This window comes from Mesoplodon bidens (assembly GCF_964165515.1).
Source record: "Mesoplodon bidens genome assembly, chromosome: 17".
Taxonomy (NCBI): domain Eukaryota; kingdom Metazoa; phylum Chordata; class Mammalia; order Artiodactyla; family Ziphiidae; genus Mesoplodon; species Mesoplodon bidens.
Window position 1 is genome coordinate 2,437,905 of NC_138174.1, and position 20,078 is coordinate 2,457,982.

Sequence of the window (20,078 nt, forward strand, 5' to 3'; positions counted from 1 at the left end):
TCTAAAAAAAAAAAAAAGAGTGGATATATGTATATGTATAACTGATTCACTTTGCTGTACACCTGAAACTAACTCAACATTGTAAATCAACTATACTCCAATAAAAATTTTAAAAAAGAAAGAAAGAAAGAAATTTATTTGGGATAAAAAAAGTTGTTTACAACCTATATAATTAGACAGGTAAATATGGTCTAAGCACGATACATATATTTTAAATGTGTAATAGTGCTACCACAACCATTGATGAAAGATAACTTTGTTCTGGTTTATATGAACAAGTTTATACATCTTGAATACTTCTTGCAGGTTGTATTATGAAAATATTTTCTCTCTTGAAGAAGGGATTAGTTGTCAGAAATCCGATATGTTCAGCAAGAGAAGGAATCTTGGTTTTCTGATGGAGGTGGATTTTCTGTTCAAGATCAGTCATAACTTGTTCCTATAAAAACACACACGGAAGGGATAAGGCACGTTCTTCCCTAACATTGCAGGGAAGCAAGTTCAGAATTTAAAGATGAATTACCTCATTGTTCTACTAATATACGGTAATTAACTGCGCCTCTCGGTTTAAGTTACTAATTGGGGGATTCCCATCAGGGATTGGAGCTACTTCTCCTCTCAAGAATGTTCACTTCTAAACCAGTTGTTAGACGCCGTCTCATTAAGTTACTACTTCGTTCGCTACAGCTGCTGCTTCTTCATCTCTTTCTTCAGAAGAATCCAATCCAGCAGAGGCGGCTTCCATGTTTCATAATTACCTCTCCTCCAAGGAAGGCCAAAGAAGCTGACGGTAGCGCAATCCCATGACTGCACATCTTGGAAGTGATGAGGTACAGTCAATAAAATATAGATGTATGCAGGATTAATGGAGCAGGTTGCATTTCAGAAGTAGAAAACCCTTGCAATTATAAATTATTTCTTAAAGCTAACTGCATTAAAAAGAAAATCTTTCTGATTTCTCTTAAAGTCACTTTAAATGGATCCATTCTTCTGGTTGTTTGTCTTAGTTAACCTTACATTAAGCTTTGTCTCTAGTTTAGGAGTTTGTTTTTCAAAAAGTCACTCTATTTGCAAATAAGAGAAAGCTCTGCAGAGAAATAAAACTAAAACACAAAATCTTCTTTTCCCTCAATCAGAATTTAACAATGAGTTCACTGGTGCATGACACTAAAATGTATTTCTCTGTTAGCAGTTGACACAAGAATTCAAGCAGGATATTAAGCTGAACAGCAAGGTCTTGTGAGAAAATCAGGAAAAGTCTTCGGAAATCCATCGCCAGAGGCTCCACACTGGTGAAGGGGGGACTCGTGCTGGAGGGAGGGTGGGTGTCTCCCCTTGGGAGAGGTCACAGGTGCGTTAGATTTTGAGAAGTCTTGGTCTCAGACAGCCACGCTTTTTCCCACAAAGCTGTCAAATATGTCTTACCCTTAAAGAACCATCAAGAAGGTGTGAGAAATAATGGAAGCCAGACAAAGGACAGTCCTGTCCTTAATTGCTTGTTTGTGGAGGCCCAGGCCTCCAGTGGTGGAGAATCCTCACCAACCTCACCTTATAGTATGATGAAAACAAACACAAGTTAAGATGTGGGTTCACAGCTGCGAACCAGGCCACAGGGGCTGAATGAGATCAGGAAACAGTGCCCCTCAGAGTCTGCTGACCCCCCTCGGGCCTGTTAGCTTCTGAGTCTCCTGGATATGCTGAGGTTCAGGCAGAGCAAAGATAAGGTTTCCGTGTCCCCTCAGCACCTGGGCCAATTTAGCAGCAGTGCCCCTCACGCTGGGAGACTTCCTATCCTTCTAGACTTTTCCTCCAAAGCAGTTTCTTCTCAAGAGTGTCCCAGGTCAGAGAATTTATGGTAGATTATCGGGTGGTGAAAAGAGCCCCCTCTGCCCTGTGTACTGAGCTGTGGTGCAAAGCAGCCTCTTTGGGCTCGTGAGGACCTGTGTGTCTGTGAGAAATCCGGAACCAAAGTAAAAGCTGTAGAACAACAGCGACAGCCAGGACAAAACACACCGCCTCGCTTTGACCCAAGAAATGGAAAGCATTCTACGTGCCTCCAAATTCAGCCACATTCAGGCTCGGGCCATGGTAAAGATGTTTTTTTTCCTGTTCTTCTATAGAAGGCACTAAATGTGCATCAACACCCATATAGGAAAATAATTTTTTAATAATGGAACTTAATTTCTATGTCCCGGCATGCCCCAGTCCCACCAGGGGCAGGAAGTTCCTTCCAATCACTTCCAGGGAAGCCCACCACCTGCGGGCCAGGCAGTGCTGGCACGGGCGGCTAGGCCATCCAGTCATGTTCGTCTCTGCAGGGACGGCTGGTCCCCAGCAGCAAAACCTCCCAGGTCCCAGCTGGGCCTCCTCCTTCAAGGACCCTGCAGGTCTCCGGGCTGTTTCTCAGGCACCTCTGAGCCCATGCTGGTGCGAAGGAGCCACAGAAGCATTGGTGGGTTTCCATACACCTTCTGCAGCTCCCAGGAGCTCTCCAAGGCAGCCCCACATCTCGAGCAGCAATCGTCACCTGGTGCTCTGGCTCCTGGACCCGGGGCCCTGCGCTGATGTTGGCTGATGTCCCTCAACCTCTGAACTTTCAGATTTCCTAGAAACTAGATGTTTGTGCCAACCCACCAGCGAGCTGTACAACGTTCACCCTCTCCTCTTCAGCAATACCTCAACAGCTAGTGGGTGTTCTAATAATTCTAAGGAAAATACTTGACCCCTCTGGGCAGAGAAAGCCAAGCTACACCTCGATGGCTCCAGACTCTGACTGTTCCAGAAGCTTCATGCTCCAAGTCCCTTAAGGACTAGACATTTTTTTTTAATTAAAATTCTTGTTTTGAGATAAATGTAGATTCACATGCAGTTGTAAGAGATCCCAGGTATTGAATACCTTGTACACAGTTTCCCCCGATGGTAACATCTGGCAAAACTACAGTACAATATTACAACCAGGATGTGATGCAGTCCACATACAGAACATTCTATCGCGCCAAGGACGACCCCATTTTATCCTCTGGCAGCCACTAATATGTTGTACTTTCTCTATAATTTTGTCATTTCAAGAGCATTATATAAATGAAATCATATGGAAACATTATATATAACATATACAGAATATTACATATTGCATATATAATATGTATATGTTATATATTAATATATATGTACTATATAGCATATGTGCAATTTAGTACATTAAAGTACATATATAGGATATGCTATATGCTATATAGTACATATATATTATATGAAAATTTTTGTGATTGCTTTTTTTCCCCTCAATATAATTCTCTGGAGATTTAACCAGGTCATTGCAGGCATCAGTAGTTTCCTCCTATTTGATGCTGAGTAATATTCTGTGGTATGGATGCCCCACATCCACTGAACGACATCTGGGTTGTTTCCAGGTTTGGGCTATTATGAATAAAACTGCTATAAATATTCGTGTATAGGTCTTTGTGTGAACGTAAGTCTTCATTGCTCTGGGATAAACGCCCCGGAGAGCAAATGCTAGTAGATATGGTAGTTACACACTCAGCTTTTTAAGAAACTACCAAACTGCTTTCCAGATTCCCACCAGCAGTGCCTGAGCGACCCAGTTTCTCTGCACCCTCGTCAGCATTTGGTGATGTCACTATTTAATTCTAGCCATATCAATAGGTGAGTAGAAATAGCTCTTCACGGCTTTAATTTGCATTTCCCTAACAGCTAATATTGTTGGACATCTTTTCGTTTACTTATTTGTATTTATCTGTAAATCCTTTTCACTGAAATGCCCGTTAATATCTTTTAACTATTTTCTAATTGGATTGTTTGTTTTTATACTGTTCTGTTCTGAGATTTCTTTATATGTTATAGACACTTGTCATTTATCAAATATTTAGCTTGCAAAATTTTTCTACCAGTGTATAGCTTGTCTTTTTATCCTCTTAATGAGTGTTTTGCAAAGCAAAACTTCTTAATTTTGATGAAGTCCAATTTATCAATTTTTCTTTTTATGGGTTGTGCTTTTCATGGCAAGTCTAAGAACTCTTTGCCCAACCATATGTCCCAAGATTTTCTCCTGTTTTTCTCTAAAAGCCTTAAATAGAATGACAGATTTTTTTTTTTTTTTTTTTTTTTTTGTGGTATGTGGGCCTCTCACTGTTGTGGCCTCTCCCGTTGCAGAGCACAGGCTCCGATGCGCAGGCTCAGCAGCCATGGCTCACGGGCCCAACCGCTCCGCGGCAGGTGGGATCTTCCCAGACCGGGGCACGAACCCGCGTCCCCTGCATCGGCAGGCGGACTCTCAACCACTGCGCCACCATGGAAGCCCAGAATGACAGATTTTGACTTAAGTTTTGTTTAAGCTGTGAAGTTTAGGTCACTATTTTTTATTATTATTATTATTATTATTTTTGTCCTATGGATGTCCAGTGGCTCCAGCTCCATCTGATGAAAATCTGTCTTTTGCCTTTTGTAAAAGTGACTCGCCCCTCCTCCTCTTCCTCCTTTTGTCTTATTTATAATTATCTTGGATATTCCTCAATTTTTCATATGAACTAAGGCTCAGTGGTCAAGTCTCATTTAAAACTGCCCTTTAGTAATCTGACTGGAATTTCACTGAATCTGTATATTAAATTGAGTACAATCGACATCTTTAAAATATTTACTTTTCCCATTTAGCAAAGTGAAATATATCTCCATTTATTCTGGGTTCCTATGTCCCATAACTTTTCATAGTTTTTTCTACAGAGGTCTTAAACAATGTTTGTTAAATGTATTCCCAGATACCATATAATTTTTGCTGACAATGAGAAGTATATCTCTTATTCTACTGTATTATTTTTATTGTTCTTATAAAAACTCTCTACTACTTTCAAATACCAAATATTTTGAATCTCCCTTTCCAATTCAAATATTTTAGCTTTGGTTAAAACCTCTAGATAAATATTAAATAGTAGGGATAATCCCTAACTTGAATAAGAATACATCTAAATATGGGGATATATGTATAACTGACTCACTTTGTTATAAAGCAGAAACTAATACACCATTGTAAAGCAATTATACTCCAATAAAGATGTTTAAAAAAAAAGAATACATCTAAAGGTTTACCATGAAATGCTACTTTTTTTTTTTTTTTGGAAATGCTACTTTTAACAGATATGTTTTTAAAGTTAAAAAAAACCCTCCTATCTAGTTTGCTAAGAGCTATTGTCATGAATGTGCACTGAATTTTTGACAGCTTCTTCTGCATTTATTGTGCCAAACACAATGCTGTCTCTTTCCTTTACCTTACTAATATGAGCAAGTGCAATGATAAAGAATAATGCTGCATCCTGTGACAAATTCCACCTCTGCACGCTCTATTTTCTTTCAATACTGCTACACTTGCTATTTTTTTTTTTTTTGGTGAGATTTTTGAAAATGTGATCATGAGTAACATTGCTCTGGATTTTTATTTTATTTTCCTTGTCTAGCTAGATGTAGATTATTGGCCTAAAATAATAGGTGCATGATTTAATGCACCTTAAAATAAGGTGCATAATTTTATTTTGCTATGTTCTTGGAATAGTTTGTCTTGAAGTTTTGCTAGAAGTCATCTAGTAAAAAATGTCTCATCTTGTCATTTGAAGGAGGGATCAGGAGGGACCAACATACAAATGTATTTCTTTTAAAAGTTATTGGTTTAAGTTTCTTAAAAAACAAATTTATTTGAGAAAAATTTGGTAAGGTATATTTTTCTAGATAATAGTCTACTTCATCTATATTTTCAAAAGTTTGGTACGATGTTGTATGTGGCATTTTCTTGTTTTAAAATATCTCTCAGGGGCTTCCCTGGTGGTGCAGTGGTTAAGAATCTGCCTGCCAATGCAGGGAACACGGGTTTTATCCCTGGTCCGGGAGGATCCCACACACTGAGGAGCAACTAAGTCCGTGCGCCACAACTACTGAGGCTGCGCTCTATAGCCCGCCAGCCACAACTACTGAGCTCGCGAGCCACTACTGAGGCCCGCATGCCTAGAGCCCGTGCTCCACAAGAGAAGCCACCGCAATGAGAAGCCCGTGCACCATAATGAAGAGTAGCTCCCGCTCGCCGTAACTAGAGAGAGCCCATGCGCAGCAACGAAGACCCAATGCAGCCAAAAATAAATTAATTAATTAAAATAAAATAAAATAACTCTCTGTTCATTAAAGTTATGCCTACTTTGTAATTCTTGGAGTTGTTTATTTGTTCCTGACCGATCCTGAATTTCTCCTGCTCACTCTGTTCAGATTATGATCTATTTTTAATCCTCTCAGAGAAAAGTTTAAATATATATATTAACTATGGGTTTTTCTAACAATATGTGACAGTATTCGGTACCTCTAACTTTCTCCCTAAACTACAAAGACTTTAGCATATTTAACCTTTCCTGTTCATATTTCTTATTGTTATATGCAGATTTAGTATCTTTGTGATTGACAATGAATTAACTTTGGTAATATATATGTTTTTAATTCTTTTTCTCTGTTCACTATTGTCTCTGTCATGGCACACACATTCAATTCTTTTTGTCTATGTTTATTTGCTTCCTGCAAATATACCTTTTATAGTACTTTTAGTAAGCATATGTGGTTTGTAAAGTCTTACCTGTCTTTATATTTCTCTATTCTGTGCTCCCTGTTGAATGATAATTCAGCTGGGTATAGAACTGAAGTTGATATTATTTGTCTCTTGGTGATTTGAAAGCTGTTACTCTGAGGCCCTCTGCTCTATATTGTTGATGTTGAGAAGTCTATTCAAATAACTGCCCTTCTTGTTTGGGTAATTAGTTTTCCTCATTATTAGTTTAATATTTTCCCCCTCTTATCTAGGTGTGGATTTTTAAAAATCTTTCATGGGATTTAAAATGGATAATCGGGCTTCCCTGGTGGCGCAGTGGTTCAGAGTCCGCCTGCCGATGCAGGGGATATGGGTTTGTGCCCCTGTCCGGGAAGATCCCACATGCTGCGGAGCAGCTGCGCCCGTGAGCCGTGGCCACTGAGCCTGTGCGTCCGGAGCCTGTGCTCCGCAACGGGAGAGGCCACAACAGTGAGAGGCCCACGCACCGCAAAAAAAAAATAAAAATAAAACAAAATAAATAAATAAAATGGATAATCAATCTAGAGACTCCATACCTTTCTTCACTCTGAAAAATTCTCAGCTTTTAGCCACTGTCTCTATAAACACTGTTTTTGGTCCACTTCCTCTGGTCTTGATGTCCTTCTGTTCTTAACTAGATTTTGATTTATCCTGGACCTTCAAAGTCTGTCTACCACTTTACCTAACTGCTCTTTCATATCTTCAAAAAATCTCCTTGTCTTTTGGGGACACATTCTGAGTAAATGCCGCAGTACTGAGTTTCAATTCTCTAATTGTCTTTGGAACTAGAATGTTTTGGAAGTTGGATTTGTAGGCAGAACTCATCAAGAAGGATCTCCATGCCTCTGTTTCTTTCTCTCTCTCTCTCTCCCTTTCTCACACACACACACACACACACACACACACACACACACACACACACTCTTTACTGACTTTTCTAGGAACTGCAGTTGTGCACGTCTTCCCCACAAGCCCACTCCTGAATCCCAGCCTCTGCATGTCCAGAGCCCTTCCTCTGAAGTGATGTTGGGGATATAACTTGCATTCATTCATGCAGTTAACCAAAGTGAAGCACAGCTGTTCTGAGGAACACTGTGCCAGAAGGACCCTCCAACCCTGGCCGTACAGCCCTGGCCACCACATTTCTGCTGGCCCTCTACCAAGAACTCAGCATGACTCCTTTTATTATTTGTTTTTCCAAGGAAGACACATTTTACTATAAGAGAAAGGCAATAAATGGACAACTACATAAATAGAAAAGTGGAAACGCAATGTTAGAGTTATACACTGTAGATTAAACATCAAACCCAAGTTGGGGGTATATTTGAGGAGTGCTTATTGGCTCAAAATATTACCTCAGCACTGGAATTTCACTTATATTCTTTATTAAAGTTGGTTATTCTCCCACACAAGTCCCCCAAACATGGATAGCAAGGAATCATTCTGAATGCTTTCTGTGCCTCGATTCTCAAAATCAATCAGTCAGCAAGACCGGACATTATCTCCTTATATTTTTAGAATCTTGCTTCTTTATATCCCATCTAATGACCTCATAATCTTTACTATGGTAACAGTCCCCTCACTATTCATCCTGATCTAATATTTATGTAAGAGTTAAATCCCATTTTTAAAAATGCTGTTGGGCTTCCCTGGTGGCGCAGTGGTTGAGAGTCCGCCTGCCAATGCAGGGGACATGGGTTCGTGCCCCGGTCCGGGAAGATCCCACATGCCGTGGAGCAACTAGGCCCGTGAGCCATGGCCGCTGAGCCTGCGCGTCCGGAGCCTGTGCTCCGCAACAGCAGAGGCCACAACAGTGAGAGGCCCGCGTACCGCAAAAAAAAAAAAAAAAAAAAAAATGCTGTTAAAGCTCACGCTTATTTCACAATATAATGAGTTAACTTTTTCAAGGAGGCTATCCTTTTATACACTTAGTTTGGGCCAGTCACGTTCTACGTGACTTTACATATTTATTCACCTAATGATCACAATACTCCTGTGATGCAGATCCTATTAATAGGCTTACTTTACAGCTGACCAAACTGAAGCACAAAAATATTATGTAATCTTCCAAAGGTCATGGAGCACATAAGTGGCACGCTGGTCCCAGAGACTGTGCTTTTGAGCGTTACATGTAACCACAATATCCAGTTTATACCACCTTTGCCTCTAAGGTTAACAAACCAAAATTTTGCATCTTTGTAAGGTTTTAAAGTTCTTTTGGAACAGAATCTAGCTTATTCATCTGCATACCATCCAGGGCTGCTTTCAAACTACTATGGCGGCAGAATTGAGTCATTTTGACAGAGACCTTGTGACACTTAAAACTAAAATACTTATTGTCCTGGCCATTTGCAGAAAAAAGCTGCCAACTCCTGTTGTAGAGCAATAGTTATGCCTCCTGCAAGCAGTCTTCTTAAGTGAGGGTGTCTTCCAAGCTCTGAGGGGCAGGTTTGCACAGGCTTGCGATGCCCGTTTGTGGGCTGACATGATGAGACACACTCACACTCGACTTCAGGCTGATCTCACAGAGCCTGGACCCGTGGTGTTGGAACCAAAAAGGACCCTGGAGGCCACCTTCATCTGTGAACAAGACCACCAAGGACCTACAGGTGCGCAGACCTGAGCTGGTGGGGGAGCCAGCCTTAGCCTTCGATTCTCTTTAAGCTGCGGCTCAATAGGGTGTCAGGAATTCTAGAGCAGACCTAAAACTGACATTCAGTACATTATTTTGAGATTAAATAAAATATGCACTCAAAGGATTAAGTGCCGGTTTTCACAGGGGCATGTGAATAAACGCCCATGCAGAATCACTATGCTTTGCAATTTATTTTTTTTAATTGAAGTATAGTTGACTTACAATATTGTATTAGTTTCAGGTGTACAGCAAAGTGATTCAGTTGTACATGTATATGTATATATCTATATTCTTGTTTTGATTCTTTCCCATTATAGGCTATTACAAGATACTGAGTATAGTTCCCTGTGCTATACAGTAAACCCTTGTAGTTTATTTTATACATGGTCGTGTGCCTCTGTTAATCCCATACTCCCAACTTACCCCTCCCCTCCTTCCCCTTCGGTAACCATAAGCTTGTTTTCTATGTGCAATTTGTTTAAAGAGCAAACTGCTCTATGGCAGGAGTGTCCGGTCTGCAGCCTGCTTGGTGCTTGTATGTCGGAAAGATTACAAGGCAACACAGCACGATTTTACCTACAGGTCATTGAGGCTAGTTTACTAGTCCATTGAACTGCCCCAGGGGACCATCAAATTCTACCTTAGGTAAGTTTTGCAACAGTGTGACAATAATTTCAAAAGGTTGAAGTGAAGGAAATAGCCACGTTTTTCCCCCTCTCAATTTTTAATTAGTGATATTAAATTACAGAAATGCCAAAAAAAAAAAAACCCACCATGGACCGTGAAGTCCATCTGTCTTTCAGGCTCATGCAGATTGTCTGAAGTGGCACCAAAAGGGTATTCACGTGGGAAGAGGAGTTACCAGCATGAAGCTCCAGTCGCCCCTTCCATCTGCAAAGTGCGGACCTCGAGTCTCCCTGTGGGAGCTGAGTGAACACAGCATCCCTAAGCCCATAGGACCCTGAGCCATACTCAAAATTACATGCAGTAAACCTGCCGGAGATGCTTTGTCCTATTTCATTTTGAACTCATGTCCCTTCGGAGCCAAGTTCACTACATTTCTGTAGTTAAAATTGAATGTGGGAGCCTATCGTGTTTTATACTGATTATGACACCACTCTGTGCTCTCACATTTATTTGTTGGTCATTATAAGATCTGTCTTGTCCTCTCCGTTCCTAATTTTCACCAAAGTGGCTCATCCCAGATACATTAATCCTTTATATCTAATAACTGAATGCATCAAGCCCCCTTAAATATCTATAACAAGCAAAAATCTATCATATTTTAGCTAAGGGTTGTATTAACTTTGTTATCTCTTCGTAGAAGCGCAGAGAGAAAGCTGCACATGTACAAAGGGAACGTACCTTAACAGAAGGGGAGTGCTGTGGCTTGCATTTTCCACCGTATCACACGCAAACCCGAGGAGGTGTCCCGGTGGCCCGTGGAGACGGCGGTCCCCAGTGGCATTGTCTTTCCCTGTGTAGACACAGTGGGCAGGTGTCATGATTAGACTTGACAGCTTGAGTTTGGAACTCCTAAGGGAAAGCCAAGGACAAGGAGGTAGTGAGGTGGAAGGAGGCGAGCTGGGGGCCATGGGAAGGAGGGGCTGCGTGGGAGAACTTGGGCTGCTGCCAGGAGCCACTGCCAGGGCTGGAGTCCAGGGAAATCTGGCCACGCTTTCCCCCAAATCTGGCCTCATGAGAGCTGGAAGGGAGACGCCAAGGATAAGGCACACACCACTCTATTGCTATTTGAGGGGTTTGTTCGCTTTTCTGTTTTAATGACAATGATCAGGGTTACCTGCCGTGCAAGTTCTGGGGCACAAGGTTTATAGCAAGGAGAGACTGAAATTCAGAAACTGCGTGTCACTCTTTATCTGGCTCTTACCCGACATGTACACAGTTCCTGATGGAATACAGGTACAGTAGGAAAAAATATCTCACCCACAATATTTAGGGCCTGATACTTTCTGAATTTAAGACGTTTCCAGAGTTGGGATACATTAAGCCTCAAAGCTTACAAAAATTAAAACAAAATTACCTAGTAAGGTATGGTACAAACCATGTAATTTAAATTTCCTAAGAAATGAACAGTTTTACAACCATTATTATATGATTATATTTGATCTCAACTTGTAATTTAACATATGCACATGCTAAGAACATCTTTTCTAGTCAGGACATATAGATTAATTCCATTGTTTTTATTGGATGCAGAGTACGTCACAGCTTGGATATATCAAAATTTATTTAACTCTTTCCTTACTGATGGTCATTTAATTTGTTGAATTTGTTACCATGTTTTTTTTTATACTAAAACTAGTTTTGCAATGAAAAAAAAAAAGAAATGAACAGTTTTTAATTGCATTGTTAGAAGACCTTTTATTCAATACAAATATATAATAAAATCATGGATATGTATTAAGGATCTCTCTTTTTCAGTCATTTGAAAACATATGGGTTTATCTAATAGGAGAAGATAATGTAATAAATCTGAGTGCATACCCAAATATATTTTAATTGCCAATTATTGCACTGAAAATAAACATCTGCATTAGATACTCATTTCTGTAAAAAAGTAATGCTATAATTTTTTTTTTTTTTTCGGTACATGGGCCTCTCACTGTTGTGGCCTCTCCCGTTGTGGAGCACAGGCTCCGGACGCGCAGGCTCAGCGGTCATGGCTCACGGGCCCAGCCGCTCTGCAGCATGTGGGATCCTCCCGGACAGGGGCACGAACCCCCATCCCCTGCATCGGCAGGCAGACTCCCAACCACTGCGCCACCAGGGAAGCCCTGCTATAATTTTTAAGTAGTATTTATTCAAAGCAAATACTTTTTGATATACAGGTGGGCTGCTGACAAAATCCTATCATCATGATTAAAATCTGCAGAAACCTAAGGAAGAGAAAAACGAGCCCTTTGGAAAAGATTCATCCAAGGCAGCAGCATACTATGTTATGCCTCTATCTTCCTAACTTCTATTTTCACCTGGAGAGCCATCTTCTTTATGGCAAAGATCTGTGTTCCATGAAATTGATTAGATGTTTTTAACAAGAAGTCATTTTTGACCCATTCATTATTACCCTCACAACCCAGAATGTTACATACAGTCACTACCCAGTCATTTGTAACCTGGTAACTCACAGCATCACCACTCATGCATTCATCATTACACCATCTCAGCATCACCAGCCATCACAGTATCATCAGCCATCACAGCATCATCACCTCAGCATCACCAACCATCACAGCATCACCAGCCATCACAGAAGCAGCATCTCAGCATCACCAGCCATCACAGCATCACCAGCCAACACAGCATCATCACCTCAGCATCACCAACCATCACAGCATCACCAGCCATCACAGAAGCAGCATCTCAGCATCACCAGCCATCACAGCATCACCAGCCAACACAGCATCATCATCTCAGCATCACCAGCTAATGCAGCAACTCCAACCAACTCACCCCCACTAACCATCACAGCATTGCCGTACCACCAGAACATCATCAGACAATCGGAACATCACCATACCATCAAAAATTGTTTTTTAATCAATCCAATGATAATATTTTAAGAATAGAGTATAAGGAGGAATTTTTATGGAACAATTATGCATGTTTCCTGGGAGTTCAGACTGAGATATATAAATGATCTGCAATTCTCTGAGAGATTGTAACACAGAAAGTCTGGTCTGATACATAGATTTGGTTAATACTTTAACAAGAATTAATAAGAATGGAATATATATGAGGGAAATATCAAGAGAGAATGTCAGAAATAATTAGAAAATATCACTGAAAGAAGGAAATAAGCTCTCAGAGGAGCTGGAATCACACCAACAATAGTTGTTGCCCATTTCCTAGTTTTGCCAGCTTGGATACCCTACCACACCTGTTTTTATAATCCAAACAACTTGCTACTAAATCCAGTCTCCAAGACCTCTTGTGTGCATGTGTTTTAAGTTTATACCTACCACTGCTCAGAGCTACCTTCCTTGAGTTACTTCAGTACCTGCCAAGTTTTTTGCCCAGGTTTGATCCAGTTGTTGAAAACTAATAGCCAGAAGAGCAAGTCTGCTGGTGACACTGCATCACTGCACCATTGAATCATGTACCGAGTTCCAACAACCACCTAGACCTTACATGGCAACTTTCAGAGCCAACAGGTAAATCTTTCAGGATCTAGTCATTTTAAAAACTGTTCCACCTCAGAAATTAGATGTCCATCATTTATGGACAGTATTTGTGATCAGAAATCTGAGTAAGAAATCAAGTAATCTATGGTTAAGGCTATGATACTGATTTTAACTCTTATAGAAGTTTATTTAAAGAAAGTAAGAAACTATCATCAAAATAAGAATGCCTTTGAAATGTATATAAATTGTATTTAAATTGCTGTGAAAATCAAAAAATAGTTAAGCCATTATCATATTAAACATACTCTCCGTTCCCTTTTCTTTGTTGATTTCATCAGAGAAAATACTGGATTTGCTTTTTTAAAAAAAGCCAGGTTCATTCTAAATTAGATTTTGTATGAACTGGAATGTTTCAGGGAGTAGAAAGGGGTAAGTCTGAGAAAAATATCATCCACACGACTCTCTGGGTTTCCCCCTTTGATGGATTCAGAAATTTTCCCACACACTTCTATTCTATCATCTGATGTAAAATGTAAACCTACAGCATATGTGTAAACACAACTCCAAAGACGACTGAGGTGATCCTCTTTCCAGGATGGAATCTGAGTCTTTTCTGCCCCGTGTGTGTGCTCGGCTGAGCTGTGCCCCGACCCCTCATGCAGACTCTGCCCCCAGATCCCAAATCAGCCAGTGTGGAAAGTGCCCCCCGAGAGCACAATGTTGCCCCATGCCCTCCCCTGTCCACACCGCTTCAGTTTTAACATTACTAGTTAATCTAAGTCTTATTCCCTTCTATTTGCACAGACACGGCTCCCTCTCAGAATATATTATGTCACCCAAAGCACAAACTGAGTCTCTCCTCAGTGGATGCCCAGAGCCAAGTGTGGTACCCAATACACGGTTACTGTTTGTTCAACGGTCAGTGAGTCACGGAAGGGATGAAGAGAGACAGAGAACGGCTCACACCCATCTCCCTGCCCATCAGATGTATTCACTCATCACAAAATTTCCATGACAACCCAGAGCTGCTTTCCCACTTCAAATAGCACACCCTAAAAGCCGTGATTCCACATGCTTAAAATAAGGTAATTGTCAAGAATAAATTTCTGGGCTTCCCTGGTGGCACAGTGGTTGAGAGTCCGCCTGCCGACGCAGGGGACACGGGTTCGTACCCCAGTCCGGGAAGATCCCACATGCCGTGGAGCGGTTGGGCCCGTGAGCCATGGCCGCTGGGCCTGCGCGTCCGGAGCCTGTGCTCTGCAATGGGAGAGGCCACAACAGTGAGAGGCCCGCGTACCGCAAAAAAAAAAAAAAAAAAGAATAAATTTCCCCTAGAGCAAAATTAAGGGCCTGTCCAAATGTTTTTCAGATTATTATAATTGTTTACGCAGTACTGCTTACCAATCCGAGCTATCTACAGAAATGGAATCTAACTCAGCAAACAGACAAATTTACTTGGCTCCATTTTAAGATTAAAAGCAAAATTATAAGTAAAAAGGAGAACACGTTTGATTTTTGATACTCACTGTACCTCTTTACTAGAAAATTATATGTCCTGAATACTCGACATGCCCATACTCTTTCTTAATTGAAAAGTAAGATTCATACATGAAGGCAGAGTTATTTTTTTATCATTTTGAACAACTAAAATATTACAAACGAATGACACGAGTGTGAAGAGAAAGCAAACGAAGCAAAGCTCTTTAACCAGTACCATTTCTGTAAGAGCTCCTACTTGGGAAGATAAAATTGCTCAGCATCGCTGGGGAATCACAAGCCCTCTGTTAAGTAAAAGGAACGATACTGTTTGGGATGACTCAGAATTGCCTTGGCGCTTAGATACATTCACGGGGGGTGTACACGCGCTCAGTACATGTGTTTATCTAATTCCTAAAACTTCTGTTTAAATAGAAAATGGTCACAAACGGTTTCTTTTTATCTTGTAAGGCAGAAAAATGGCATGTGAGCGCCGGCCAGGAAAACAGTCCCTGCATAAGTGAATAAACACCCTTATCTTCCCCACGGTAATGGACGTGCCAGGTGATCTCCCCTCTGGCACTGGAAATTATTCATCCAGTGTACTCTTTTTTTTTTTTTTTTTTTGCGGTACGCGGGCCTCTCACCGTTGTGGCCTCTCCCGTTGCGGAGCACAGGCTCTGGACGCGCAGGCTCAGCGGCCATGGCTCACGGGCCCAGCCGCTCCACGGCATGTGGGATCTTCCCGGACCGGGGCACGAACCCGCGTCCCCTGCATCGGCAGGCGGACTCTCAACCACTGCGCCACCAGGGAAGCCCCAGTGTACTCTTAAATCTACCATTGTTTCCTGGTTTTTGAAGATTTTCCCAAAAGGCGTTAGCTAATTTATCCGACTGATTTCATAATGTAGAAGTGAATTAATTACCTCTCCCCATCTTTGTCTCCAATCAACTCTCCCTCTACAAATAAAACTACCTAAATATATGTAGGTGATGAGAACAGAGAGGAAAAGCTAAGATTCTCCGTTTAGGAATGATTCTCAAGTCTGAGAAATTGTCCTAGTCCAGAGGACCCTCGGTGGATATGATGACGCCTTGTAACAGGGAATCCAGGATGGGATCCTGGAGCAGGACAGTTGGTAAAAACTAAGGAAATAGGAACAAACTATGGACTTTAGTTAATGACAATGCATCAGTATTGGTTCATTCACTGTGATGCATGTGCCCTAGTGATAGAAGATGTTACTAATGGGAAAGTGAGCCTGGGATGTACTGGAACTCTATACTTACTACCTTCTCAACTTTTCTGCAGATCTGTCTATTCTAAAATAAAAATTATTTTAAAATGCTTTCTCTTACTGACTGAATTATTTTGACCCCGATGAAATACATTTAGACTATTATGCTACAGTCAAAATTAGTCTAAAGATTTTTACAAAAATCTCATCAATTAAGAGATAGAGCTGAACTGTGACAAAATACCCTCTTCCTTTGATTTTATAAAACAGTACATTTTTCTATGCTTACCTTCATGTGATTAATAAAGCATGTAGGTGAAATGAGCTGGCAGAATTCACCAAAGTTGTAAAACATTTTGAGTTGCTACATGTAAAATAATTATGAATCAAATTTAGGAATTACACAAAATAGTCTCTTCCAGGGGACCAAGGCACTGTGGAAATGGCTCATTTTTAATAATATTCCATCGTATTCAATAGTTGACAATGGGAGGAAGTCACCATATTAAAACTAAGCACAGGGTGTGGGGTGGTCCATGACAGTGAAAAATACATGGCTTAACCAGGTCATAAATGGGCCAGGAACTGCTTTTTGGGACCCAATGCCCTAGAAACTGAACAATTACAGGAATCAAAAATGACCAGAGCCTTTCTGAGTCTTTTATCAAATGATTCTGTAAGACGATTCATTTCTAAAATCTTTCTCTCACTTACTAATAAATATCTTCCATAGATGTGGATGATGAATGTGTATATACACGCTTGGAAGTTTTATATTTTACTCTCATAAAATTAGTAGAAGTGAAGGGGTCTGCGTTTTTCTTTTATTCCAGAAATAAGCTTTCCATATAATCTAATGGAATTACGTGTGCCTATATCCTTGTGTGCGTGTGTGTGTGTAGAAGCAGGTCACAAGTGATGCAGACTCACATATACACTGAGAAAGCTATCAACCAAGTGAATAAATCAGAGACTGTAAGTGTTCCTGCCCTTACCCTGCAGAGCTAGGTTATCATTTATGGGTTGTTTGGATTTCTTACCCCCTCCTGTAGGGAGCAGAATTGTGTGAATTCTTCCTCATGCTTAGATGTATGAAAAGTACCCCTAAACGTTCCTTGAGAAAGCAAACATTGTATTTAATGCAACACATTAACACATATTACAAATTTTGAAATGGATTTTTTTCCTTTGTGATAAATCTGTGCTAACAGTGGGTTCTTGTCAGCATCCTCCAGTGTGGCTGGTCCCTTGAAAAGGTTTCTAACTAACAGGGGTCTGTGGAGATCCAGCCAGAAGAAGCGTGAGCCCACATGGCCTGTTGGCAAGTGGAGAAAATCCCGAGATCAGCTCACCCCACACTGTGATTCCCAGAGCACAGACTGGTCGGGGTGCTTGGGGGAAAGTGCATCAGGGTGAAGTTTTCCTTGTTGGGCTTCTTTACAAAAGGGGAAGAGGAATTGAATATCCTGACTCCGGTCCACGTGGGGCTCCCACTGGCGTAAAGGGAGGATTTGAACACGAAAGGAATGTGAGTTGTTCACTCAAACTCCTGCAGGGTGTGTGTGGCCCAGATTCCAGCCCTTCACAAACAGCCTGAATCAGGGCTCCAGACAGGAAAATGAAGCCCATCCAGGAGGCACTGCCCGTTCGAGCACCCTCGATTTTTTAAAGAGGTTTTGAATAATTTTTCTTCATTTTTTTTCTTGTCTTCATGGTGAATTACGGCATCCCCCCTGCTATTTATAGCGTTTGCACATCAGTCTAAAGACCGGGATAGGGTCTATTTCTGCAGCGCAGAGGCTGCCCTTGGATGACGGGTCATGTGTGTCAAATCCACGCCAACGTGTGACAAAGTGCTCTTGGAAGGGCCAAGATGTGAAAAGACTACTGGAAAGCACACATGTGGTTTTTGAAAGAAAGAAACAGCACATTTCCATCCCCAGCAGACAGAGAGTCCGGCAGAAAATGCTTCATTTTCAATAAAACTTCTCAGGCTCCACTGAAACCTGGATCAGGTTTATTCCTACTGATGCCCCTGGTGGCCCTGCGGTGGGAGGGATTACAGGGGTGACTCGCCCCCCACCACCGATATCGTGGGGATCATAAAAGGCCCCTGGGGAAAGTAAACCACAGTTCATGTCCCTGTAAAGGGAGCAGGAGAGGCAGGGACCCTGTGCTCTCCCCAGACCCCGGCCTGTGTCTTCACGTCCTAATGGGATGTAACAAATGGACTGAACCCCGAGGCCATGGGGCTCATGCTTACACTCGTAATGATTTTAAAATGTGTGGCTGCATCTTGAGAAAGAACAGACCTTGACATAATATCCGTTATCAAACGCCGGTAATTGACACAGAGACAGGCTGCGCTTTACACTGGGTTGTAATGAATCTGCTTGGCTGACCCCAGAGCCTGCACTTCTGAGCGCCCACGACTCACGACCTGATGCTCTGTCAACTGCTCCAGGAGAGATGAATTACGGATGAGGTACTAATGACGCATTTCATCACCTGTTTACCTTCAGTGATCAGTTGCCCTCCTTTAATTTACCAGAAAGACGTTTTTTGAAGCTACTGTCAGTTAGAATGGCCTCTTGTTTGAAGTGGTTATAAAGTAACACATACCTGAGGAAACTTGGCTTCTGGTTCTGGTACTAAAGTTCTACAGGAAGAGAGAGAAAAAAAAATCAGGGTTTTCTAAACAAGAGAGGAAAGGTTAACACTTGTGATTTCTTCCATTAGTAGGTTTTACTTCTCAAATAAGGGCCGCCAATAAAGTTAACCCATCAGAATATGTTCTCATAATTTAGGATCAATACTGAAGCAAAAGTCCCATAGGCTCTGTGCTGCATTTCATGTCAGCATCCATTCCTAATACGTGGAGGGTCACAGAGGCACCATCACAGAAAAGAAAGATCAAAAGAAGTGGGGTGAGATCCCAACTCTGTGTGGCTTCGGTAGCCACTTATCCTACTGCATTTTAAATTTCCTCAAACGCCTTTCCCACTGAATCGTTGTGCAAATAATAAGACAAAATTAGAAAATGGTTTTATACTGTCTGGTACCAAGCAAGAAGCCGTGCCATTTTCCTTTCTCTTGCATTTTAACAGCTATTAACATTCAATCCTATTGATTTCAAATCAGCAGATATTTGTGCTGCAGGGGATAGAAATCATCATTAAGGAACCATAATAACCAAATAACTATAATAAAAGGTAGAATAAAGCAGGGAATTTCTCTAAGAACTTTATTTCCTGTTTATTTCAGCTTTAGGTTTGTTTTCTTTTTCCATTCTTCATTCATTTTTATATAAAAATATTACATTAAATCTCATGAAATCTAGTTTAATATGTCCTAGTTTCGAATCCTAATGTAATTCACCCCTGAAAAAAATCACGAAGTTGCACTAGCTTACAATTACCTCCTACCTAGAATCTAAACTCTACCTGGTGGGTGAAGCTGTGTGCATTTACTAACCATATGAGCAGACACTAAAGTTACATGTGACAGAACTCAACTCAAAGCAGCTTGATCTGGTGGGGGACATATAGGCCCCCTTGCCTAAGAAAGGGGCAAATGGCCTTGGGCATAGAGGGATTCAGGAATGCAAACATTTCCCCAGGAAGCCTTCTCTTCTTCACCTCCAGGCTCTGTTTTCCATTTTCTTGGCCTCCTTTTCAGGCAGGCGGTCTCTCTCTATAGGCTGGCAAGATGGCCCAGTGGCAGTTCTAGGCTTACAACGTCCCTACAGCCAGCAAATCCAGTGAGAAGAAATCATCTTTTTCAGGAAATTCTAGCAAAAGCCCTAGAAAGGTGGTGCCTGGCCCAGCTGGCTTATGGCCCCTTCCCTGAACCAATCACTGTGGCCAGGTTGGTACAGACTCTGATTAGCCACCTCTGTGACTGAAAGGGAAGGAGGCCAAGCACATCACACACATTCAATGGGTTTTCTACAAAAAGCTGTGTTCAGTTACAAG

The 20,078-nt window shown here is 41.3% G+C and overlaps 1 protein-coding gene across 1 annotated transcript in view; it reads right to left on the reverse strand.

Annotated features, from left to right (window-relative positions):
- Positions 1–456: 456 nt before the first annotated feature.
- LOC308604884 (uncharacterized protein) overlaps positions 457–20,078 on the reverse strand; it is a gene marked incomplete at its 5' end in the record, with an annotated part of 98,227 nt that continues 78,605 nt past the window's right edge. Inside the window, 3 exons of the mRNA XM_081214447.1 lie at positions 457–1,334; positions 10,614–10,725; positions 18,727–18,763. Coding sequence (XP_081070573.1) covers positions 1,133–1,334; positions 10,614–10,725; positions 18,727–18,763 — 351 coding nt within the window. The 3' untranslated portion in view covers positions 457–1,132. The remainder of the gene's footprint in view (positions 1,335–10,613; positions 10,726–18,726; positions 18,764–20,078) is intronic.